The sequence below is a fragment of the Apostichopus japonicus genome, chromosome 22, assembly GCF_037975245.1.
Source record: "Apostichopus japonicus isolate 1M-3 chromosome 22, ASM3797524v1, whole genome shotgun sequence".
In the NCBI taxonomy this organism is placed as follows: Eukaryota; Metazoa; Echinodermata; class Holothuroidea; order Aspidochirotida; family Stichopodidae; genus Apostichopus; species Apostichopus japonicus.
The window spans coordinates 10,214,722-10,241,913 of record NC_092582.1 but is presented as its reverse complement, the minus strand read 5'-3'; the positions used below and the strand labels follow the sequence as shown (position 1 = coordinate 10,241,913).

The 27,192-nt window shown below is 36.6% G+C and overlaps 1 protein-coding gene across 2 annotated transcripts; it reads right to left on the bottom strand.

Annotated features, from left to right (window-relative positions):
• Window positions 1-266: 266 nt before the first annotated feature.
• On the bottom strand, window positions 267-20,899 carry LOC139963835 (uncharacterized). 2 transcript variants are annotated; one of them, XM_071965020.1, is made up of 16 exons: window positions 20,755-20,899; window positions 18,332-18,522; window positions 16,353-16,516; window positions 15,370-15,537; window positions 14,573-14,727; window positions 13,767-13,879; window positions 11,836-12,820; window positions 11,395-11,511; window positions 7,533-7,622; window positions 7,068-7,156; window positions 5,543-5,628; window positions 5,017-5,111; window positions 4,397-4,488; window positions 3,392-3,463; window positions 2,532-2,602; window positions 267-1,956 (listed from the first exon to the last, which is right to left on the bottom strand). In XM_071965020.1, exons 1-16 carry the CDS (start codon window positions 20,761-20,763, stop codon window positions 1,790-1,792), a joined length of 2,664 nt encoding a protein of 887 aa, XP_071821121.1. In that variant the 5' UTR covers window positions 20,764-20,899; the 3' UTR covers window positions 267-1,789. The 2 variants fall into 2 exon arrangements, with proteins under 2 accessions (XP_071821121.1, XP_071821122.1); XM_071965021.1 differs by lacking the exon at window positions 20,755-20,899 and adding an exon at window positions 20,608-20,748.
• Between the last annotated feature and the right edge of the window lie 6,293 nt (window positions 20,900-27,192).

Sequence of the window (27,192 nt, the reverse complement as noted above, 5' to 3'; positions counted from 1 at the left end):
TTCATCTGTTTGGCCATTTTCAAGCCCGAGAAGTGCCATTTCCGGTGATCTGGGGGGTATAACAACCAGAAATTTTCTTGTATGCTGCTCGCCAACCGATGGTGGCGCTCCGCTTAGATAGTAATTGGCGCCCCCCGGGTTGAAAAATCCTGGACACACACCTGATACCGGCACCACTCTACTACTCATATCTCGACTAGGCATGATAATAATTCTATACAAAAGTGTCAAATCTGTGATATAAAAATTACACAGATAAAAAATGGCTGGATTCAAAATCTCTTCAAAAAATGTCTCTTGAGCATTGAAATACTTTTGGAAGGCAGTTGATCAATTTGTATTTACAGAAACAGACTGGAGATGGAAGACTGCATAAAACAATAAAATTAACATAGCTCCCAAACATTGTCTTTATCTATGATCTGGACGGAGACACTTTGCTTTTCAAATGGATACAACATCTCAAGGTGTTTGTGCTTCTTTAATGCCTCCTTCAACCCTTTAAAGGGATAGTCCAGGTGAAAATTTATTTTCAACTGATGAAAGAACCATATTCTAAGCGTCCTGGTGAGATTCGTATTCAGAGGTAACGTTAATTTGACATATTTTTGCACCCAACGTGAACTTGTAGTAGACAGTTGTGATGTCAGGAAAGCACATTGACGGATTTGCTTGATATTTTTCTTTGAAATTTGCATCTAATTTCCCACTTCAAAGCTGGAATGTATCTCAAAACGAACACACGTCAGTCATTGGTGTATTGCTAACTTCAAATACCCTTATGTGCAGTTGGAACCCTGTCCAATCCAATACAGAGCAAAATGAAGGAAAACAAATTATTTTTCTCTTTCAGTATTCAACATTCAACACTCCTTTAATATCCTTTCTACTATGGGCTTTCTGTGATGTCATCTGTACAGTAAAATGGGCATTGCACAACACCTTTATAATCAGTATGAATGGGTTTACAATATTACCATTAATAACCCTAAAATTCATGAAATAATGACATAATCATCATCTTATGACTACTGTTATCAAATATCCTTCAAAAACCAAAAATATATTAACATTGCTTTTAAAGTTTAAAGGAATCAAATTCAAACAATAGAACATTCACATGTCCAAATGGGAGGGTTTGCAAGCAAACTAAAGGCCTTGTTCACATTTGAGAAAGAAAGGGGTATCAGGATCTTGATGCCCCTCAGAGAGGTTAAATAAGGTTGACCCTGGATGTGCCATTTCACATTTGAGAATAGGTGGTGGATCAGAGTCAAATGAAAGAACATTTTGCTAGTGCCAAAAGGACAGGAAGATTCTTCTTCCAAATCAACAAACTACATGTAGTGCTATAGTTCACCTGCTTTAGGTCTGTCTTTATGCTGGAAGGAATGAGGGCAAATAACCAGAGATCTCCGGTTGCATGATGCCCTGAGCGTTCACACTGCAATCTACATCGCTGTAAGAAGGTTTCTATGAGTTCACGGTCTGATCTTGAGTATGAGAGCACCAAAAAAAATGTTGACTGTCCTTGTGATGTCAGATCCCTTTTGTGTCCGCAAAGGCAAACAAGGCTTAATGATAACTGTCGACGATATGTAGGGATAACCCATTTCAATATAAAGTTATAGATCACAGTTTGCAGACAGGATAAAACTCCCAATTCCTTAAAGGACTTTGTCTCTCAACGGTTTTAAGGATAGGCTGGCCAAAAAAATAGTTGTAGCTTCCATTTACCATTGGTTCATCTGACTTCATTTCGGAGAGAGAGAGACATGACTATTGGAACTCATGTCACAGCTGTGTTCTTGACCCTGGGTCTTACTTTTCTCTTTACACCTTGTTTGCACTTCTTCATCTTCTTCTTCGTCTTCCCGGAAGCAACCGTCTCCCTTGCTCTAGCTGCAGCTTTGGCTTCCATTTCTTCCTGTATAGCCATTCGCTCATTTGCCTGCTCTGTTTGATAGAGTGATACAGTTCAAATGCTAAATTATTTATTATCACATAAATTGTTTCGTCTATTTGAACTACAGATGCTTCCCCCCAAAAGATAAAAAAAGAAGATTTTAGTAGAGAATCATTCACTAACTGAACCACTTGAAAGAGTTTACCTAATATCATGAAACTCACTCTTAAGAAATTGTACAAAAATGTTCACAACTTTAATATCAAACATAGTTACTAAAGTTTAACAAATCTACATATTTAAGAGGTTGACCATTTGATAAGCCATTATTGGAATTGAAGGTTCTTTCGTCATACAATGGATTGCTACTCATTGTACTCATAACCACAGTCTGTAGATATTTCAAAGGTTACATTTATTGCCCACCAATAAATGTCCTAAATGTACAATTCAAGTTTGAATAAACTCTGAATCTTTCTGAATAAAATCTAATTTTGTTCATCAAACACACAAAACCTCATTTGCAGTGTAGTGTTTCATACTTCCCGTCATGCATACTTCCCTTCACGCATATATACATATATTAATTTTAATAGCAAATGTATTCAAACAAATCTTAACTTACGCAATGCCTTCTCTGCAAGTTTGTATTTTCTGAAAACATTTCCAAGCCAAACTTCTGGTTGGTTCAATAAGCTGTCCCAGTCAGAGAAAAAAAAATATACCAATACATCAGCAATTGTATCAAAAGTAACAACAACAAAAAACCCAAATTTTGCATTTTGTCCCATCATTGTGGAAAAAAAAAATGACAAAGTTTGTAAATTTGACCTCCAATCCCTGTTTTAAATTGATTGTACCAAGGGAAGTTTTCTTTGCTTTGTTTACTTTCTCTTCAATTCCTCTGTTCACTGTTTTATACTATGCATTTCTTATTTGACCTTTTTAAAAGTTTTTCGGGAGTGAAACGCTTCGATAAGCTTCTCAAGGTTTCTTAGTTTTCATTCCCTCTACTTCATCGCTGTTCATATTATTTTTCTTATTTTCTGCAAGTTTTGCTATTTAATGTTGTCCAAAAACAAATCATAAGAAAAGAACAAAACGAAATTTATTTCTGACGAATGAAAGAAGAATGTATACTAAGAAAGTAACGCATCTTGGTGACACTTTGCAAGCAGTTTGTGCAGTCACGTTAGTGCTACACACATTGAAGGTAATTATATTAGTACCAACATATATTTTGCAACTCATAAAACTTTCATTATTATCAGATATTACCTCTGAACATCTAGAAGAAAGTTAAAATGATACTTGAAAATTTTCATAGCCAGGGAACGTGGTTTATAGGCAATAACAGATGTAATATTATAGTAGAAGAAATTTAAAACACTTCAAATATGAAATGTCCTGTTTGTCTTTTCAATCAAGAATTTTGTTTTATAAAGAACAAATAATGGATACTTAAGTGATGTGTGAGTAAGATACCTGGCAGAGGAAGTCTGAGGGAGCTGTGACATGCATTCATCAAAACCTCTCTCTGACGGGCTCATCAGACCTCTAGAAAAAAAAGGACAATAAGATGAGATTCAGATGATACCATATCAATATAAACATATTTGTCCATAAATATTATATGTCTGAACAATAAAATTGGTTGGAGTACATTGTGACGTCTCAACTTCCTATCACAGTACGGATATCTGCAGCAAACAATGCACAGGGAGCAAGCAAACTTCGGGTCTCTGACCAGTGTACAGACGTTTCATGGAATTCACTTGTTTATAATAATTCAAACAAAATCAAACACTTTTTCCAGTCAAACAATCAAAATTGAACCAATTTCCCTGATTTTTTTTACCAGGGGGAACAAATGTTGATTCTTTATTTTTTTTCTCACAACTTTGCTTTTCAGGGAGGAGAAGGGGAAGGGGCACATGTATCAATGTACTAAGTATCAACATGAGTCTTGAGAATTACCCTTGCTTGTTGCAACATTACAACTTTTCATTCAGTCAGACCTCAATGCTAATTAAATAATTTGTTAACATGAACTTGCCCAGTTTAAAGAAGTACTGTTAGTGAAAATCTGTGACAAATGGGAGATTTGTAATGTCAACAACGACACACAAGTCATGGCAGACTTATACATGATCATGCATGGAGTACTTGTGGGCTGAAAGAGGCTTCTAAAATTGTAACTGATAAAAAAGCAGAAGGCATCTTCACAGAGTGATCGGAGGTAGGAAGGATATGGGAGCTTCTTGGCAACCCATTAACAAGGTAAATTTACAATTGGTACATAAATTCATGTCCTAGCTGTAGGCAAAAACATGCATAAAACGAAAAACAGATTTGTACACAAAAGGTTCCATCTTCTTTCTCCATCTCAATTTGCCTCCGTCATCATAGCTCTCCACCGCTTTGGCCAGATTCCATTCGAGTATAGAGCAGATACAATATAAATAAATGTCGTTTATCACAATGACTTACCTTTTCAAGTTCTTGAAGGGTACATTCACACCATTCTGTCTTAGCTTCTGTCTCACTGCAAATACTGTTTCTTCTTGGTTACTTTTGGGAAGCTGAAATCAAAGCAAACAAAAACCATGTTTCCGAATCGCTATCAAGTGAAGTAAAGAGAAAAATCTTTACAAGGAGTTGAGCCTAAAATTCAATGAAAGCATATTTCGTTGGGCCTACTCTATTGGCTTTGAGAAAAATGTTTAACATGACAGTACTCTCCAGTTATAAGGGTAACAAAATGAGACCAAACTTTCAAAAGAATTACTAGGTACGTTTTGATATTTGAAATATTGTTAGCAATATTTAATATCAACCGATGTGAAGACAAAAAAAAAAAAATGTGAAACGAAAGTTTGTAGTTGCTGTTGTTGTCATTATAACAATCTACAGTATGCCTCCCTGTCACCTCCAAATGGGAAATTAAAGGGAAAGGATGATGAAAGCAAAGTTTAATGCAATATATCGTAAGAGATAAAATGTACTTTAATTCTTTGTAATTTAAAAAAGAAATGTGTTTTGTAATAGAAATTCCAATACTTTGTAGAAATGAGTGAAAAGTAGTACGAAATAAAAACAATGAAACTAACATCAAAGTCACTATCTGAAGAAGAGGATGGATCACTTTCAACTGGAGGTTGCACTCTAGATGGAGAAACTGGTTTGACCTCCTCTACAGAGTAATCTGATAGATGATAAGAAAACAGAGAAGGTAAAGGTGATACATCATACAACATGATAGCAATATTAGGCCTATGCCATTTTCCAATTGTGTACAATTGGGTAAGGAGAAATTTTCCAAAGGCATACACTTGGCAAATCCTTAATTTGGCAGGTAAAAGTCATGTCTATCATGTTTCCGTGTTTTGCATTGTTTCAAAGTTATGCCCAGATATTGAGGAGGGCTACATAAGAGAAACAAAAGGTATCAGGGAGCCCCAAAAAATCTCAGTCTTAACAATTTTGATAATTGTGAAAAAAAAGTTGGGGTTCTTTCTGGTATATTGGAGGATAATGCTGATGGCATGTAGTTGCATAGTACTCACTGTTCATATGGCCAAATTTAAAGATGATTCATTAAAAGTGTTAATAAAACATAACAATATAACAACTTACTCTCCTGTATATATTTCTTTGTACTTGTTAAAGTCCCTTCTCTCAGGGCTTTAGCTGCTTCACGATTACGCATAACCTCTGCCGCACTGAACACGAAATGAGTTTACAAAGAGTGAAAAAAAAAATAGCGAAATGCATGTGTATGTAAATAAAGGTTTCAGTGACATAAAATGATGTTGAATTTGTGTTCTTTTTCGCATTTTCAGATGGGTATATATAGTTACAGTATATCCCAATAAATCGGGGTTGTCCTGTTTTATGAAATGACAAACCGGCAAACTAACTTGTCCCAATTTTCTAAAGGTCTTTATAAAGAATAAATATCACTGTTCTTTTAATACGTAAGCTAAACGATACACATATATACTACACATCACTATATGTGACAGTATCAGTACTTAACATGATTGAGACACTTTCAATACACAAAAAAAACATGATTGATGGATTCATATTAGCTCCAAAATTAAACTTCGCCTACACAGTTGCAACAAACACTATTTTCCCTTTCCTTTATTATTATATAGCATCAAGTCAACACAACAACAAAACATAACATCATGTATACACAAAAAGGTCACACAATTTAGTGTACTGGCAATGGAGGCATAAAAACACACATGCAGACAGTAGGCAGGTACTGTACAGTAGCTGAAGACACCATACAATTTAATTATATCCCATTTATGGTTCCACTGCTGTATAGTATTGTCCTTCAGAGCAATTACTCTTTTGTTTCACAATTTCAATATTTTTAAAATATTCACAAATGAGTTGTAACTGGGTTGCAACAAACACTAAAAACTAAACCTCAACGTAGCAATTTGGCGATATTTCACATTAGACCTCTCCCCCAGAATGAGATGTCTGACTATTCAGCCAAAGAACTATATCTAAAGAAAGCTACTTATTTCTCTGGATAATAATTTATGACTCTTTTCATATCTTGTGAAGCCTGCAGTCAGTCCTGTATCATTTTAATTATTCAAAACTTCAAATTTCTCTTGCACCTATTTGTAAGGTATGTTTAAATCTGACAAAAGCAGCCAGAACACTGCAAAGATATTGGCTACATATTAATGCAAATCGTTAAATTCTTCTTAATATTTTTTATTGATTTATTGCTCTTTCATTGTGGAGGCCCATGGTATGGTGGTCCAAAATGGAAGGCAGGATGGGTCACTACAATTTGTTTTCTTACATTTTTCTTCCAAACCATATGTTCTTTGAAACTGACAAATGAAAACAATCTTGTCACCCAGATACCTTTCCATTTCATGATTAAGAGAGGGCAAAAGCAAACTGAAAATATTAGAGAAATTTTGATAGTGTTTCTGTGTCATTTCGAACAACTAACATGATAAATATTCTATTTAGTAAACTACCATGTTGCAGTCTTGAAAAGTATAAATAATAACAAAGAAACAATCACAAAAGCGCATATCAGTTTTATACAAAAACTAATTAAGGGATATGCTTGTCAAATAAAGTTGAAACATGTACATATTTTCTGATATATTTTTACCTTCTCGTCTGAGGTGTAAGAGTCCGGGTACTGTTGCTATGTAGTTTCGTAGTTGGTGACATTCTCTGTTCATCTTTCTGGTTGCGATACTGTCGAAGAGAATAATACCATCACGAACTTGAAATCTCTCATCACCGTTACCAGTACCTGTTTTCATTTGTTTATTAACCCTGTAGTTGTTGGATATGTTTTATAGGCAAGATTTTTATACAGTACCTGTATGAATTGATTTTAATTTGTTGTGAATCTTAAGTAGTACTGAATTATCTATGGGTCTAAATTCAATAAATGAAAAAAGAATTAAAATCATATTTGATGATATTTTAAACAAAAATTATAACAATTTTCATATGGGATGTTACATTTGCAGGAATATCAGAAAATGTTAATATGTAGCTAGGTCTCAAGCAAGCCTGTGAAAGGTCATTAACAGCAATGCTATCAAATGGTGGATTCCTCACTAACCTTAGACAGAGTGACAGCTGATTTAGGCCTCTGTCTCAAGTTTCTTTCTCTCCTATGAGATGGAGAATTTCTCCTTCTGCCTTCATCTGTCTATAGGAAAAAAGGACCATTGCCAAATGATAGCAAAAATTGACAATTTAATTCCAACTTTAGTTGAATTGAAACCATAACCAAATTAATTTCTTAGTTGGCATTCAATTTCTTGACTGACAGAACTTAAATAGCGAGTTAATGAGAATAATAATAATCATATTCTGTCAAAAAAGAAAAGAGAAACTAAAACCCTTTTTATTGAGTTTAATGATTTTCACATATTGCAATTTGTTTAATAACAATTATGTTGTTCAGTACTATATATTTTGCTAATTCAAGTCTCATTTCAAATAATTCAGCTCAAGTCGGACAAGTTTAAAAGTTTCTGATCTGCGTTTGTGTGTAAATAATAATGTAACAAAAGTGAAAATAATGCACTCACTTATATTTCCTTGATGTACAAATTTGGGCAAAATATAAATATTCAATGGTCTTCACAACACAGCTGAGAAAATACATATGTAACCAAAACATAAAACCATATGTAACATACATATAACCAATAGTAATTCTAAACTTTCATCAGGTATTTTTGTAACTGATATCACTGATCACTTTCCAGTGTTTGTCAATGCCCTCGAGACTAATCGCCGACAAAATAATCCCATCTATGCACGTAATTACAGTGATAATAATATAAAAAGTTTCACTTCTGAAATTGGGAAAACTACGTGGGACAATGTCCTAAACGAACAAGATGTTAATACTGCTTATAATACATTTTACTATTATTTCAATACTACGTATAATAATTGCTTTCCTACTCAAGTGTTCAATCCAAAAAAGAAACGTACTAAAAAACATCCCTGGATCACTAAGGGCATTTTAAAATCAATCAAAAGGAAGAACATATTATTTAGACGTTATTTGAAGAATCCTACTGAACATACTAAGTCTATTTACAAAATGTACCGTAATAAATTAAACCATGTTATACGATATTCCAAACGATTATACTTTTATGATAAATTCAAGCAGAGTAGAAACAACGTAAACAGTACTTGGAGTACAATTAATGAAATTCTCAATAAAAACGGTAAAGACTCATCATATCCAGCAACATTTAAAAATGATGATTGCGAAATTAGCAATGATAATGACATCGCTGTACTTTAACAAATACTTTGTAAATCTTGGTTATAACCTCGCTAGTAAGATTAATATTAAACTAAAAGCGGAACATTTTTTACATAATAATGACAAGGTATGCCATTCCATATTTACATTTCCAGTAACAGTAGAAGAAGTTTTAAAAGTTGCTCACACAAATGTGAAACCAAACAAAGCAGCAGGCTATGATGACTTTAAGCCAGGTATTATCAAACAAGTTATCCCATACATTGTAAAGCCTTTAACTCATCTCTGCAATATTTCTTTTAACACCGGCATTTTTCCGGATAAGCTTAAAATAGCAAAGGTAAAACCAATCTTTAAAAAAGGAGACCCCAGCCATTTTGAGAATTACCGCCCTATATCTTTATTGTCAGTGTTTTCAAAAATCATTGAACGATTAATGTTTAATCGTATATACAGTTTTCTATAATGTTCTTAATAACGAGCAGTACGGATTTCGTCCTGACCATTCTACAGAATTAGCTTTAGCAGATGCAGTCAACAATATTTATAATAGTCTTGATAAGAATAATACCTGTGTAGGCGTATTTCTCGACCTATCCAAAGCTTTTGACACCATCGATCACAAAATATTACTAAGTAAATTATTTTTTTATGGTATCAGAGGAACAACCCTAAATTGGCTAGATAGTTATCTTTCAAATAGATACCAGTACACTTTATATAAAAATTCGAAATCTGAACTTGCTAAAATCGTTTGCGGAGTTCCTCAGGGTTCTATACTAGGTCCATTACTATTTATAATTTATGTCAATGATATCGTTAATGTCTCCGATATTGCTAAAACAATATTATTTGCCGACGACACAAATATTTTCTTCGATTCCCAAAATCTACTCTCATCACATAAAACTGTTTCTACTGAACTAACTAAATTTTCCAGCTGGTTTGCAGCAAACAAATTATCTCTTAACATAGAAAAAACTAATTATATGGTGTTTAATGCTAGTCACTCATTCAGATGGGATCACAATATTACCATGAATGATAAAATTATTAATCGGGTTAACACTACTAAGTTCTTGGGTGTACACATAGACAATAAACTTTCGTGGCGTGATCACATATCAGCAGTCTGTAACAGAGTGGCTAGAAATACTGGTATTATATGCAAATTAAAACATTATTTACCTCCAAATATACTCAGAACACTCTATATAACTCTGATTTTACCCCAATTAACTTATTGCACGACTATTTGGTCAGGAACCTATTCTACAAATCTTAATCACCTATGTGTCCTCCAGAAGAGAGCTATCCGCCATATATCACATGCTGCACCACGTGATCATACTAGCCCATTATACAAAAGATTAAATTTATTAAAACTAATGATATTATAAGAGTCCAGCTTGCAACATTTGCATATAAAGCATGGAATGGATTGCTACCCGAGGCTTTTAAAGATTTTATATATAGTAATAGACTAATCCACAACCATCAAACACGCCATTGTAATAACGCCCATGTTTTATCCCAACGAAGTACTTTAAGTTCTTTTAACCCTCGTATTCGTGCTATAAAAACGTGGAATAATCTCCAGGATAATGTTAAGAATAAGCCTTCTTACTCTGTATTCAAAGGGAATCTCCAAACTGTAATTATTTCTCACTATTGATGGATTTATTCTTGTGTGTGTTTGCGATTAAGATCATTATAAAGATTGTTAGGATTGCTTATTAGCATTATTAATTTCAAGTAGAGTCAATTCGATTATTTCATCATTGTAGATGCTACAATTAACTTTTCTTTTTCTATTCTTAAGTTTTTCTTTCTTTTTTCTTTTTGGGGAGTCTCCTACTTTGTTAAGCCTTACAGGCTTTATAGGAGACTTCCCGTCACACTGTAAATTGTGATGAAACAAATAAATATACAAATATGTTTCTTTAATTTCTAAAAATATTGACATACATACAACCCTGTCATGCAGATGGAATTGTAGGGAGTAGGACAGGGTGGGAGTTGCAGAAGTGTGTGTGTGTGTGTGTGTGAGGGGGGGGGGGGTGAAGAGAGGGAAATATAGGCCAAAATAAGTTTTGAATATAGTAGAATATATTGCTGTAATTTAAGGTGGAATTTTAAAGGCACCATAATTAAATGAATTAGCCATTCAATGAAAGACTGACTTACTTAACTTCAGGCATGTGACTGTGAACAACATTTGGAACACAAGGTTTGCTCAAGCTTTGAATATGATGGAAAAGAATTCTCTATTACAGGGAGTGGTGATCATTAAAAAGCATTGAGGACAATTTGTAGCAATGCTGAGCAATATGCGAAAAGCTATGTAGTCACTTTTACCAACAGGTTTTGGTTTTTCTATGTTGCAAAGAAAGATTTTTCTCAACCCACCTGCTTCACACCCGATTTTGGTTACCCCCGGTATACATGTATCAAACAGGTTAGCTAAAGTGAAGAAGCGCTTGTCTTTGTTTCCAAATTTGTTAATATCGTATCCTTTCCTTGTTTTTCATTGCATGAGTTTTTTCTACTTTGTTTAAATCGTAAGACAGCGTAGAACACTTCCTTTTCAAAACTATATTGTAATCTTTTTTCACAATTTAAATCAACTATACCTCTGTATGAAATCTTTGTGGTGGAAGTGAGCAAATAAATGAAATATGTAATACTATACCTTCACCATTTCTCCTCTTCCAGGTGATCGGTTTACTTCTTCTCCTTCACTACAGGGAAATTCATTCTCTCGATGACTCATGCGGGAACCAGGCCTGGACAGAGGCCTTTCTGATATCTGAGAGAATTAAAAGAATTCATCACAAAAAGGGAACAAAAAAAGAAATTAGAAATTTCCATGCTAAAAAAGAAAACAGGAAAAAGAAAGAAAAAATGGCCATATTTATGTAATACAAAATGGAAACTCTGATTCCATTTTTATCAATTAATTAAAAATCTGCATAAAGGATTTAAAGGGATTAAAAGCAGGATAAAGAAAATGATGAAAAAAACAATTAAAAAATTGTGCACCACATGGATTGTGTCCCCTGAATTGGACACTACTTACTAGATAAAAACAAAAGGGCAACCATCCTCCTGTCTCAGAGATGAGTCGACCTACCTTAATTGATTTTATCATCATGGGACGAATAATAGCACTGTGAGTTTTCCTCTGTGAGTCTAATTCGTCACTCGGGGCCAGAGCAACCGATGTACTACCAGTCGAAGAATCAGACCTCTCCCCCTTCATGCGGTTCTTTTGCAATCCTAGCTTTGTGCTTCTGTTAGAAGAGAAACCTTTGGAAGCCATTTTATTCTGTTCGGGGAAGTTTTTCAAAACTGAAACGGTTACATTTTCTTTGACGCCATCTGGACTGAATTCCACAGTCTTTGTCGTTAGTTTTGTCTCCAAGTTACTACCATTTCTCTTTCCAAGATCATTGAAATGCCTGTTGAAGGATGAAGAGGACATTTGGAATGTTCTCTTGCCGTAATCTGAAATGTTGTTATTTGTCTCGGATGGACTGACGGTTGTATCATCTGCCGGTGGTCCATCTTGACCATCTTCTATCATCATTCGTGACATCATCGTTTCGACTTCTCCGCTGTTTGATGACTTTGATCCCTTCTCTAATGACTTTTCACTCGCTGCCACACTTTCCTCACCATAGTCCAGCTCAACTTTGGAAATTTGTCGATTTCGACTATTTGGTTTGGAAGATCTTGGCCTTGGTGGTTTAGGGGTATGCTTCATATGTAGGTGGGATTTCTCATTGTATAGGAGGTCTATTTCTTCACTTGCTTGTCTCATTTCTTTCCTTGCCAAGCCTTCTGTCTGTTCTTGTTCTACTTCATTCAGATCCTGGTTTTGTAATCTTATATCTCTTTGTTCCGAACTGTCACATTTGGAAGGGGTATTTTCACAGTTCTCAGAGGGCGGTGTGGGACTTGATTCAACATCTCTGGGTGTAACAGAGACATAGGTGACCCCTCCATGTGCCTCTAATTCAGGACTAAGCGGTCTGAGACAGTTTATTCCTCTGGAGGACATCTCACTGGTAACACTCTGTAGTTCAAGGTCATCGTTTTCATCTCCTGAGCTAAAGCTGAGGATTAAAAATGAAAGGGTAATGAAAAAGTGTGACTATAATTTGTAAAGAAGGATGTTTCCTAAAGAAAAAATGTGGATATGATATTAAGAAAGAGAAAGAATTTCTGTGGATGATCTGGTTTGTTTGTTAGCTCTCTATCAGTTAATTCCAACTTTTCCTTTCCCATTGACATTGCTAGAAATACCTCAGAGTGTAGTAATCAGACATCAGTTATTCTGAACTCTGAGTGTATGGGCTTCCAGAGTGTGTTCAAAAAATAAAGGGAACACTTCATAAACAAACCATTAATATATATGGTAATACAAGTAATATCAGTAACTGCTTACTTTTCCTTTCCCATTGACATTGGTAGAAATACCTCAGAGTGTATTAATCAGACATCAGTTATTCTGAACTCTGAGTGTATGGGCTTCCAGAGTGTGTTCAAAGAATAAAGGGAACACTTCATAAACAAACCATTAATATATATGGTAATACAAGTAATATCAGTAACTGCTTACTTTTCCTTTCCCATTGACATTGGTAGAAATACCTCAGAGTGTATTAATCGGAGATCAGCTATTCTGAACTCTGAGTGTATGGGCTACCAGAGTGTGTACAAAGTGAATATAGGGAACACTCAATAAACAAACCATTAATATGTCATTATAGTCATACAAGTTTACATACATACATTAATACAAGTCATACAAGCTAGGAAGCTCTCAGAATTTGGTTTCTGGTGCCTGGTGTTAGTCAACTGTTGGAAAAAACTTAATCGTAACTTGTGGTTCTCTATCTCGTAAATTCACATTTAAAACTACTTGCCAACAAGTTATGAGAAAATGATAGAAAAGAGTGAATAACAAAAGTAACAGCAATGGAATTAATTTAATAAAAATCCTTTTAAATATTACAAACTGCTGTAATCTGAGCATTTAAATGATTCTCCTTGTCTTACCTTTCAGAATCAAGCTCCTGGTCATCATCACTCCATTGGGTGGTCTGTGGCAAGGTCATTGATAACCTGATAGGTTCTGGGGTAGGTTTCCTTAAGAGTTGTGGTACAGGAGACTCAAACCATGAGAAAAACAGAAAACATGTAAAGGCGCAAAACTGTTCTCTGTTATGATCTTGGCACCGGGATCACATTCGTGTCACATTCATGTGATACCCATGGATAGTTACATGTATTGATAGAGACTAGGTCATGATGGTGAAATGATATTTTGGTGAAAAAGTCGACAAATGGAAGTGGATAAATTTAGCATGTACAGCTAAAGACAATAGACAGGCATTATGATATCTGAATAACTAACTACACAGATGTGATTATTGTAGAAATAAGGGAAGTCCAGCAGTAGATTAACTTCCAAACGATGAAAGAGGTACATATTCTAAGCATCTCGGTGCAATTTACTTTCTATTCCTACAATTCATTTTGAAATATTTATAGTTAAAATTGTCACACTTGTGAACTGATATATGTGGCATAAAGTCAATAATGCACAATGACAAATAACATATTTTGTTTTGCATGCAACAAGCTGAATGTGAGTTTAATGTCAGTGTAATTTAATAGAATTTTCTAAGGTTAACAAACAATAATTTTGAAACCCAATCCATGTGATGACCCTAGGTGAACACCAGCTTTTAACAAGCCTTCTCTTTTGAGTTTTGGGCAGACAGAATTAAGGTGTAGGTTGATCTTTGTAGAAACATGAAGATGGGATAGGAAATTTGTAATAAAACTATGTTTTTCCATACCTGATTTTTAGAATGCTTTGACACAACATCAGACTGGCTTTCCGGGTCATGAGAACATGCTGCATCAGCATCTGCCAATGTTTCCCGAAGAGACTTTAAACTTTGGCCTCCATCCTGCCTCTCATCTGTATCACCTTCATCATAGATATTCATATCTGTTATTTTAATGAATGATGATGAAATTTGAGAAGAGAAACTGATAAGTAAACAGATCTCAACCCTACTTATTTAAACCCAAACAACCCACCCCCCCCCTTCCCCACTATACCATCATCACAACCAAGAATACAAAAGATATTAACAATGGAATAATATAAAATTAAGCAATATGGCACAAACTAATGGAACCAACATAGATGGAGTTCTCAGATATACTTCAAAATGCCAAAAAAAAAGATAACAAGAATAAAGTTAAAATTCAGTACAGCTTTCAAGAGGTAATATACTTTAGAATGCCAGAAAAATACCTTACTGTCCCTCAGCAGGCATGCTTCAATTGCAGTTACAGATCGGCTTAACAAAAGATGTTGAGTTGCATTTAATTATTCAGACCACAGTTAAAAATCAAATTGGTGATATTCTCAGTTAGACAACCTAAAAATCTTAATTTCTGGAATTTTTGAGCCATTAAAGAATGAAGTTTTCTTTAAAAGCTTTATGTACAAATGTGTGGAAAGTAGGGGAAGTTATCATAAATTTCTAGGGTCCCAATGTAGAATTGTTACTACTGATCATTTGACAGTTCATTAGCTATTTTGGCCTTTTTTTCTTGGGGTTTGTTCGTCTTGCAAACTCACCATTTTCCATGTCATCATGTTGATACTGTATAAATTCCTCAAACAGAAGGTCTTCTCTTTCTTTCTGGGAGATAATCTCTCCATGACTGGCTGGCCTTGAAGTTGACTTACCTGATCTTGGACGGCCACTAGGAGGACGTGATTGAGGTTGGTAATGCGAACCAAGGACTGTACACACACAAAAAATAATCATAATAAAAAAAAAACTTGCTTTTGATGGCAAAATAAATTATAGTCACCATAGATTGCAACACACAGTTGTTGTTTTAATCATACAGAAATACATATAAAGTAAACACATAAACATTAAAGGCCATTTGAAAGATTATAATGGAGCTTTTTCAATTATTAAAGTTATAACAGTTGACATAACACAAACATTCATAAATTGTGGATTAATTCAGCATGAGAACGTAATGTTTTCTTTAAGTTGGTAAATATACTTACTGAGCCAACTTTTTTTAAGCACTTAGGAACAAGTTTATTATGGCAGGCGACAAAAGACAGTATAGGCAATCCAAACACAAAGTAGAAGCTGCAAAAATTGTCTAGCATAATATAGTAAAATATTGCAAATAATAAGCTTGAACACAAAGCTGATAGAAAAGGCAGGTGTCTGGTTCACACAACACCTAGTTAAGTATTGATCAAGGTATTAAGATAGAGGATATTCTGACCTTGCAGATCAGTGGCACGTACAAATGGGTATGGAGGTGGCGGGTGCAGGGGCAATGGCCCCCACCTCCATCTTCAGTCCGGGGAAACCCTTAGTCTGGGCATATTTTACGTTTCAGTTGGGGAAGAATAGAGAGACACTCCTCCAGGCATAAGATGCCACGAATGTCACTACATAAACCAGTACAATTTAGAATTTCAGCCATCTGTTCCCCCCCCCCCCCCTCTACCCCACTTTGAAATCCTTTGCTTGTCACTGTTGCAGACAAGACCTGTGAAATATTCTGTCAGCTGAAAAATCTACTCACCACTTATCTTTGGTCCAACTGGTTGCGTTAACTTCTCTTTTTCTTTCTTCGAGTTTACTGTTGCTTTCTTTCCACTCCATGGTCTTCTAGGAGGTTTCTTTTCAAGTTGCTTTTGTCTTTCTTCCTGCCTTTGAATCAACTCGGTAATAGATGAGCTGCTTCCCCTAAGAAAAACAGTAGTAAAATAAAATCATTAACAAACTTAACATCAAGAAGCTGGTAATGTCTATATTGAGAAAATAATAAATCTAGTTTAAAAGTGAACTCAGATTTTTGCATTCCAATGTACAGTACTTAGTCTAGTGGGAAAACTGAGTTTTTATTAATGAAAGAAGAGCTGATTCTAAGCATCCTGAAATTTGCATCCAATTCATACAAATATGCATTTTTGAGACATTTGATACTGCTGAATTTGTCAATTTTGTATTGTGAGTGAACTTGAAGCAAACAGGTGTGATCTCATAGTTGCACACTGACAGCAATTTTTTGTTTTCTTCATAGATTTCCAGTTCGTTTTGAACTCAGATTGGATACCGTAGGGTTCCACCTCTGGTTTAGGGCATGTGAAGTTTAACCAACATCCATAGGCATAGGAGGCGGGGGGGCTGGGGGGGCTGCAGCCCCCCCAACCAATTTTTTTTCAAATTCGGGCAATATGCTGAGAATTTTTCGGGCACCTACTGGAAGAAGAAGAATTTGCAAAGTGTTTTTCTTTTCTTTTTTGGTGAAAATTCGGCAATATGCTGAGAATTTTTCGGGCATCTACTAAAAGAATAATAATTTGCGATGTGTTTTTCAATTTTTTGGTGAAAATTCGGGCAATATGCTGGGAATTTTTTCGGGCACCTACTGAAAGAATAATAATTTGCAGCGTGTTTTTTCAATTTTTTTGGTGAAAATTTGGGCAATATGCTGAGAATTTTGCGCCACCTACCAGTGGCGGAGTGTCCATACAGTCAGAGGGGGCGGATGCCCCCTTGACGGACTCAAATGGACTGCTGGCGCCCTTTTCAGCTTTTCACCACTTTTTACTTATTCGCGATTATTGACTTTTATATTGCGCTCTCAAATACCTATTGACATTTGTCACATATTGTTGGTGCAATTTTCTGACAAATGGCGATGACACCTATTTATTCTTCGTTTATCTGCAAATTAGTAAGGCCCGGAAAGGGTCATTTCCGGCGATCTAGGGAGGATCTTTACTCAAAAAATTTCTGTACGCTCCGCGCCAACCAGTGGTGGCGCTCCGCTTAGATAGTGTCAAAAGCGCCCCTACAGACCATTCTCCCCCCCCCCCCTCCCGACCAATACCCCTAGCTCCGTCTCTGGCACCTACTAAAAGAAGAAGAATTTGCAATGTGTTTTTCTTATATTATTATTATCATTATTGTTGTAACAACTTCCCCAATAATTCTAACCAATATGGAAGGGTAATAACACGGAAAATGATTTTATGTTATTGGCAGGTGATGTAATAACCAATGAATGCCTAAATGATATGCACATTGACATGTGGGACGCGCGCGGAGCGCGCGAAAAATTGTGGTTATATTTTTCGGGCAAGTCGTTACAGCCCCCCCAAATCAAATGAGGCTCCTACGCCTATGCCAACATCCCAATGACAGTAGTGTATCCTAATATCTTGTTAATGCATCACAATTTTGAAGAAAATTGGAGGGAGATTTTGAGGAACATCATAAAACAAATAAATTTTCCGCAGGACTATCCTTATAACACAACAAACAATCTCAATGACAAACACAGATAGCCTTCCATTTTCCAGTGCTTGACTCTTCTCGATGATTGATATTCTTTGAACTTTTAAGAGAAGCAAGCATTGCTTCAACTTACAAACAGTCAAATTTATATTTTCTGTGTCCATTTGAGTTAGTTCTCACACCACACAAGGCTGCTACTGTCCTCCCTTCTGAACTTCAAACTTGAAGCAGAAGTATTATGAATAATATATATATTACCAGATTGTCCTTTGGCTAGTGAGGCTTGACAATGGTGGGTTGGCCTCAAGATCTGTGTACAGGACATTTTTCTGTTTTCTTCTTGACACTGTCTTTTCACCATCATTGGCATTGGATGACTCTACATGATAACGTGCTGGCTGAATTTGGTCAAGTTTTGATAAACTAGCGGAAGATGTCTTCAGCCAGTCCTGCAAAGAGGCAGAAGAAAATGTCAATAATCAGGTTAAAGAATTTAGCTAAAGTCTACAGTAGTAAAAAGGCCACATTATTAAATTTAGAATGTGAATTAAAAGGCAAATTATGCATCTTTATGATTCAGATATATGCACTCATATGTCCAGAGTAAAACCAGATGATTGCACTGATGGTTAATGTTTGTCACATTTGGGTATTCCGGGCTTGGAAATATACTTGAGAGTGAAATGCAAAGCACTCAGAAATGCATTTATAACAAGTTACATGTACTTTGGGAACAAAACATGAACGTTGGGAATACTGTTCAGATTCATATAGAATTTAATGTTTTGCTTTTCACTCTCATGGTGACATAATATTCTTTTTGTCTTATGTCATCACTATAGAAACTTTAGAAAGCAGACCCTTTTTTCAAGGGGGATGTTTAACTTCAAATAAATGGAAGCCAAACAATTCCTCCAACAATGTTTTTTCTTCTAAATCTCTAACATGAGAAATCAATTAATCTACATTCTACATATTCTGATTGAAGGGGCCGGGGGGGGGGGGGGGGTGGAGGGGCATTGTTATTGGTTGTGGTGACTTAGCTGTGTTGGGAATCCAATGGGCAGGAAGCAGCTGTGACTTTGTGTCCTTGAAGAGATTTCAAGCACATGAGAATTGAAGTAATCTGATTCTGAAATTTTTTGAATTGATCTCTTTTGCCTCTTTCTTCATTTTGGAGCATATTATAATTGGTTGAAGCTATTTACCCGATCCTTGTCTAAATGTAAGCATGGCACACTTGCCCATTAATTCACTTGATTATAGCCTGTCAGCCGCAAGACTCATCAAGCCATAGAAGAATTACACAAATTTGTGTCTATTTGCATCTCATCTAAACAGTCAATTCAGATGCAGTGTTCAGATGCTTGTACTATCTTATTGCAGGAAATTCAAATAAGTTTTTTCAAATATACTAGGAGAACTTAGGAGGCATGGAGAGGCCATTGAAGCTGATTCCAATGTAGGAGGTATTGGGGTCATCAGAAAGAAAAAAGAAAATTGTTGCTTTTGTAAAAGAGTTAAATACTTGGTGTAGCATATATATACGATATTGGGCTAATAAATGGTAGGCCTACTGTGTATGTGTTTGGGGAAGACGAGAGTGAAATGGGGGTGGGGTGTGCTTGCATATTTATTTATTTATTTGTTTTTCCACAGAAGTACAAAGCAGAGGGAAGTCTTCCATATAGCTTAAAAAGCTTAACAAAGTGGAAGACTCCCTAAAGAAAAAAGTAATTAATAAATACAAATATACCACCCTCTGGATCTGATACCATGTTTCTTATCTCCGATAGTCGGCAAATAAGAGCAATGTACATCAGGAATATTCAAACTAGGCCTAGAACTGGGTAAAGAAACTCCATTGCATTGCTAAGGTAACCACGATCAAGTAAAAAAGCACTCAGTGGAATGCTTATTGAACCAATGATTGAGTAGAAAAGCACCAGGGCAGTGCTTATTGAACCAATGGCTGGGTAAATTTAGCACCAGTGCAACACTTATTTAGCTGATGACCACGTCAATAGCTCTCAACACTATATTTTTGGGGTGGGTCTGGTGGTGAGGGCCTACAGTACTTCTCTGCTAGAACTTTTTGTAGACCTTTAGGCTAAGTCACCTCTACATAGAGAATGATGCAACCAGCTATTTTGATACCCCCCCCCCCACCAACAGCCAGCCCATCATGCAGCTGGTTATTGTATAGGCTTAATAATATGCATATACAACTCAATGCCTAGCCTAGGCTTATACTTTAGTACATGCAGGAAACCAATATGTTCTTAATTTAACGTAGGCTAAATATTAGAGTATAAACCATTATCCTTTGGTAGCATACAATTTGCTCCTTAAAATTTGTCTGCAGAGTTATACCTAGGCCTATAAAGTTGTACAAGACTATCGTATCTGCCTACAATGTAGCTTAGGCCGATATTCAACGTTATTGTTAAGCATAGCCTAGGCCTAGATCCGTTACCTGTTGGAACTTAGGCTAGCTAGGCCTATAACTTATAAGTATAACCTAAGTTAGGTACCATCATATTTTATAGATTTTCACTTAGCACTCAGAGTCATTGTTGTGTGAAAGGTGGCGGCATAGGCGCGAGGAATTTGGAAGTTGTGTTTCTTTGTAAGCTAAATCGTATTAAGTCTGTATGATGAATTATCCAAACCATTCTTACCCGAGACATTTGTATTAACTTTATTGTTTATTTATAATCCAGTATATGTTTGGCTAGTAAATAACAGGAAATCATATTTTCTCGTTCGGCGTCTCGTAACCATAACGAAAGACGCATACGAAGACTGCTTAGCTGATCATATAATGTCATCAGTTATATGTAAGAATGTTGCAATGCGTGAAAGAGCAGATACGCCAATTAGTCTACACATTTTCCCCTTTTCCGTCGATAGCAATATGGAAAGCGAAATATGCCGTTTAGTTGTATAGCCATGTAAATGTAAATTTAAAACATTTTAAAACGTTTGCATATGATGCAAGGGGCATATAACTTGTTCTCAATATCTCATTTAACAACAAGAAAACAGCATTGTTGCAGTAAAAAAAAATAATAATATAATAATTGAAAATGAAAGAAAGGCCTGACTTGATCTTGCCCAAGGTTTTTACAATAGTAAAATTTGTACTTGTACATTGAATTGTATTAAACTGAAGGTGATGGTAGGCCTAAATGTACATGCCGAAGCAGTAAATTATATGCATGTCATAATAAAGATGCACAAATCGATCCCTATTGTAACGGTGTCAATAATCTTTCTGTCTCGTATTTCTTGTGTGTAAAAGTAAGTTGGCGTGACGATTTGATCTTCTTCAGAGGCTAAATGACAAATAAAATTTTTCGTGTGTAACATTGCCCTTATTAACAGATTTTTGTATCGTAATGTCATGAAAATAAAACTTAGTTACTCAAATCAACAAATTTATGCATGTTTAGTGACCCACATTTGGCCTTCACCGCTTTTTGGCAATAAAGTACCTCTCTGAGCATATAGTCCAATATTTCATTCAACATTTTCTAAACATGCAAGTTTATTGGAGCATAATTCTAATATTTGAAAATCGATAACAGCATTTGGCAATTTCGAAAGTACAAATTGGAAGGATGTGATGGGGGGGGGGGGGGGACTGCTTGGTACTTGAGCGCACGAAAGGATTTGTACTTGGGAGGAAAACCGATGGGGGGGGGGGCTGGTAGTGGGCAAACTGGTAGTGGGACAAAACGACCTGTTCCCTTCTCCAAACTGCCAAAATGTTGATGGGAGAAAACATAGTATTGAAGCTTATAGCTCTTAAGTGCATTTTCTTATACTTTAATCATTACTTCAAGAAAATATCACAGTAACTTAATCCAGTCCCATACAAAAACTAGAATTTCTTCACGCATTTACAGTGCGAATATTGAGCTTGTATATTCATAGCTAAAATGTTGTCAAGTCAGGCGCGTAGCCAAGGGGGGGGGAGAAAGGGGGCAGCCGCCCCCCCTTGAGCATATTTTTAATTTTAATTTTTAATGTTTTTATGATATCCCTAGTATTTTCAAAAGAGAAAATGCTAAGATGCAACTTACAAGGCCTGGGAAGTGCCATTTCCAGCGATCTGGGAGGCATTTTCAGCCAAAATTTCATTGTACGCTTCGCGCCAACATGGTGGCGCTACGCTTAGATAGTTTGCAATGCCGAATCTACAGTTTCGCCCCTCCCTTGGCAAATTCCTCGCTACGCGCCTGTGTCAAGTGTATATTCCAGTTGGTACATGTTAAATAAAAATAGAAAACTAAACTACAATGGTGTGAAGCAGTGGCGTCACCAGACCTTTCAGTCTGGGGGGCACAGGGGGGGCACCAGCATTTGATGGGGGCACTTAGGTGGATACGGATCAACGTCCTGGGGAGGAGTCTAAGGGGAGGGGGTCCCCTCCAGGCGCGGCGGAACGGGAAAATTATTGGGGGGGGCTAATGTGTAGAGACTATCTGAGCGGAACGCCACCATCAGTTGGCGCGGAGCGTACAAGAAAAATTTTGGGTTTTTCAAACCTCCAGATGGCCGGAAACGCCACTTCCCGAGTGTTTTATGCTGCGAATACCTAGCCCTAAAATATGGGTCTCAAGCCTGCAATTTCTCAGATTGCACGTAAAAGTCTGTAAAAACATTGTAATTTGTATATTCGATGGTGTGTTAAGAGAGCTATTACTCGTAGTGTACTCGCAAAGACGTTTTTGAGTGTAGTAAGGGGATGTTGGAGAACTGGCTGAAATGAAGCAAGTCATTGGCCTAAGACGAAGTTGTGTTGCGCTTACCGGTACTCACACTCACTGCTTCCACTTTTCACGGGGCGTGAAGATGCGGTTGGGTGACAATATGGTCTATAGCCAGGGGACAGGCCGAGGGTCCCCCAGCATTTACTAAAATTATTACACCTATATAGTATACGTGTGCATCGGACAGATCGACAAGAATGCATTGAAAAATGGGCAGATGCACGTTTCGGAGCCTTGGTAAATATTGGAGGGGGGGGGGGCTTATAATGCATTTGCCCCCTCAACTTTTTCATTGGGGGCTGAGCCCCCCAAGGCCTCCCCCCGGTTCCGCCGCCACTACCCCCTCCCCTTTGGAAAATTTTCGCATACGGAGGATGGGCTAGATGCAAAATGCTGCCACATTTGATGCTAAATTCGATCTGAAGATATCTCCAGAAATTGCTATTTTTGAGGTAATGATTTTAACAAGGCGCAGAATTTTACAGAGGATATGAACCACATGCTGTCGATATTATGCCTAATCCTATCAATAGAACCTACATTTGTTGAATTAATGTGTGCATGACCCCCGACTCCTTTCTTGTCCTTCTCGTTTTCGCCCATTATCTATTAAGATGTAACAGGTTCCAGCATCGTTATTGGCCCCTATCAGGGATCTCACCATGCAATCCAATGTTTGATCACACATCGAGTATGGCTCAGTATGCAGGTGTGAACATTCGCCATTTGTTCCTACAAGCATCTGACCTCAAATGACCTCTGCACCCCCTACACAACAGGGTTAATATATGGGTCCACAAATATAGGCAAGTATGGTGCCTGCGGACCCTCACATTCTCACATTTCGTCAGCTCCTAACCTGTCAACCTCAGACCAAGTCAACATATTGCAGTACCCTCCCTTCTCACAGTCATGTAGCTCGCGAAGCGGACTTGTGTATCCGCTGGTATGGCGTGAGCACTGACACATTCAATGTAAATATCGACACCTGTTGTGATGGCGCGGGTTACGACTGCGATACCCGACGTTCAAGGATAAACTTGTTCATTTTTTCGCAGCTCATTTGAAGAAAATACGAATAACTGTGCTTCTTTGTCCTTATGAAAAACCAACTCAGATGATGGGAGTTGAATATAACAAAATATATATATATTTTTTTACCAACCCAAATCTCAGATGGGGGGGCACTCGGGGGGCAGGTTTTCTATGGGGGCACGTGCCCCCCTGGCCCCCCTTGGCGACGCCACTGGTGTGAAGAGGGCGAGAAATCCGCTAATTTCTTTTCAATCTGGAGAAAAGCCGACAGAAGAAGAAAGGCATAAAAACTCTCTTAACCGAAACATGCCATATTATTAAAAATCCCAACGAAGTTATTTCGGAACAAATTAATTTTTATTCTAAATTAAACAAATTGGAGAAAACAGACTAAAGCTGTCTCCAACTTCTTTTAAACGAAATATCAAGAAATCTTTCACCAAAGGACGCAAATTTTTGAGAAAACGAAATAACCGTGGAAGAGATGAAGTACGCCCTTTTTTCTATGGAGCCAAACAAGAGTCCAGGACTGGATGGCTTGACACCGCTGTTCTTTTAAACCCTTTCGTTCGATTTTATGGACATTTTTGAGAAACTTACAAAAAGAAATATTTTATGCAGATGAATTATGTACCTCTATGAGAACATGTGTTTTAACTCTCATTCCAAAGAAAGGTGATTTGCGGCGTCTCAATCTTTAATTTCTGAAGACCAGATTGTTTTCCGGGTAGAGACATAACTGAAAATGTAAGAATGATGAAAAAACAAAAAAATATTGATTATTTAAACATCAATAACGGGAAAGGCATTGCAATGCCCTCAAAGTCGACCGAGTCGAACATTAAGTACCTTTATAAAGTAATTAATAGGATAGGCTTCGGTCCCAACTTTCAGAAATGGATCAGAATTCGTTACAGTAATATTCAGAGTTGTATCAAACACAACCCCATTTATTCCACATTGATAACTATACCCTTATTGAAAAGCATCGGCCCTCCAAAAGAGGCGGCGGTGTATGTCTATTTATTAACAATAATATTAGTTTTAAACACAGGGATGATATTTCTGTGTTCAATGACTCTATTGAGTCTTTATTCATTGAAGTAGAAATCAGCCACCTAAGAAAAAAATACATTGTTGGCGTAGTCTATAGACCTCCCAACAGCTCATTGGATAGATAAATTTCACATATGAACGATATGCTAACCATAACTTCTAACAGCCGTTCCACTACGTACTTAATGGGCGACTATAATATCGATTTGTTTGATGATTCTAAATCAGCTAAATTTCTCAATGTTTTATACACAAACGAATTTTATCCCACTATTATTAAGCCAACCCGTGTAAGCAGTACTTCTACATCTCTAATCGATAATTTTTTTTTAAACTAATGACGATTGCAGACTACTTACAGGTATATTTGCCACTGACTTAAGCGATCATTATCCTATATTTTTGCAAACCTATACCAACACTCATCCTCAAAGAACCACAGCCTACGTACGAAATTACACCAATTCTAATATTGAGAATTTCGTTTCCAAAATTCAGGACATTCACTGGGAAAATGTGCTTATGCAAAATGACTCAAACGTTGCCTATCGTAATTTCTTTAATTCTGTTAACCATGTATACAATGAATGCTTTCCCAAGTATATATCGTGTAAATGCCAGAAATAGACGAAGCAAAAGGAACCCTTGGATTACTAAAGGTATTCTTGTTTCTATTAAAAGAAAAGATAAGCTATTTAAAAGACATATAAAGAACCCGTCTGATGTAAATAAAACTATATATTCTCAATATTGTAATTAGTTAAATCATGTAATCAAATTTTCTAGAAAATTAAATTTCAACAACATGCAAGGAATAACCCAAAGGCACCTGGGATACCATTAACCAAATTCTCCATAATGGTCGTAAACAATCATCGTATCCTTCTTCTTTCAAGGATGGTGACAAAGAGATTAACACCGACCATGACATTGCTGATAAATTTAATAACCTTTTCGTCAATCTGGGGCCATCACTGGCAATAAAATCAACCACAACCGCGTAAATCACAGGAATCTGTGAACATTGATGTTAACACTCATTCCATGTTTTCTCATCCTGTCAGTGAGGCGGAGTTGTTAAAAACAGTCACCTCTTGCATGAAACCCAATAAGGCAGCTGGATACGATGATTTTAAGCCTGGTATTGTTAGGCAAGTTTTCCCATTTATTACCAAACCATTAACCCACAATTGTAATTTGTCGTTTAATTACTGGTATATTTCCTGATATGCTTAAGTTTGCCAAGGTCATCCCTGTCTTTAAGAAAGGGGATTCAGAAAACTTTGAAAATTATCGACCTATATCACTTTTATCATGTTTTTCCAAAATAGTTAAAAGGCTTATGTATAATGGTATTTTTAACTTTATTTTAAAATATATCATTTTATGCCACGAACAGTATGGATTCCGTCCTGAACACTCCACTGAGCTAGCACTAGCTGATGCTATTGACATTTTATATAGTAATCTTGACAAGAATAGTACATGTGTCGGGGTTTTCCTGGACCTCTCAAAGGCCTTTGACACAATAGACCCAGGATACTCAACCTGGGGTCCGCGGACCCCTAGGGGGTCCGTGAAATTTATTTGGGGGTCCGTGAGGGCAAAGGGGTCCGCAGGGGGTCCGTGAAGAAATAAGGGTCCGTGAAAAAAATAAGGGTCCGCGAAAGCCGAAGAGGTTCGTGAAAAATGGAATGAGAGATATAGTCGAAGGAAGAAGTATGTATGCCTCTAGAAATCTAGGCTAGGCTAGCCGTCAATACGTCGGACCCTGATGATCAGACCGTATCGTCAGTAGTCGATAAATGTTGAATCGTGCGTTCCCCGATGAAAACAAGTAATATAGTTTCTCATTAAGGTATACATTCGGTGAGGTATGGATAACATGCCACCCGAGTGTTGTGTATAACTTAACTGCACACTATACATCCTAATATGCAGAGCAATAACTATGATGCGTTGCTCACTGTTGACACAGCGAAGCGCGGTAGTTATAAGGCTTTGGTGGAGGTAAAGTTATAACTAACTTGGATTTGACACCAAAGAAAACGGTGCCATTTGCAGCTATCTCTGACAAAGAAAACCCATATTTCTCCTGACCTCATGCAGAATCAACCAGTTTGTACCTGACAAATCATCGCTTCCAAATTAACATTTAATTGGGAATATATAATTTGAAAGTAAGGATTTCCAAGTAGGCCTATGCCTAGCAATACTTGCAGGTCTAGGAAAACTGCATTCCAGGCCCAG

Coding starts and splice junctions, on each gene's coding strand:
- LOC139963835 (XM_071965020.1), bottom strand. Junction 14,728..15,369: donor ACATGATGACATGGAAAATG/GTGAGTTTGCAA, acceptor TTAAAATAACAG/ATATGAATATCTATGATGAA. Junction 7,623..11,394: donor GAAGAGGAGAAATGGTGAAG/GTATAGTATTAC, acceptor TTTTTCCTATAG/ACAGATGAAGGCAGAAGGAG.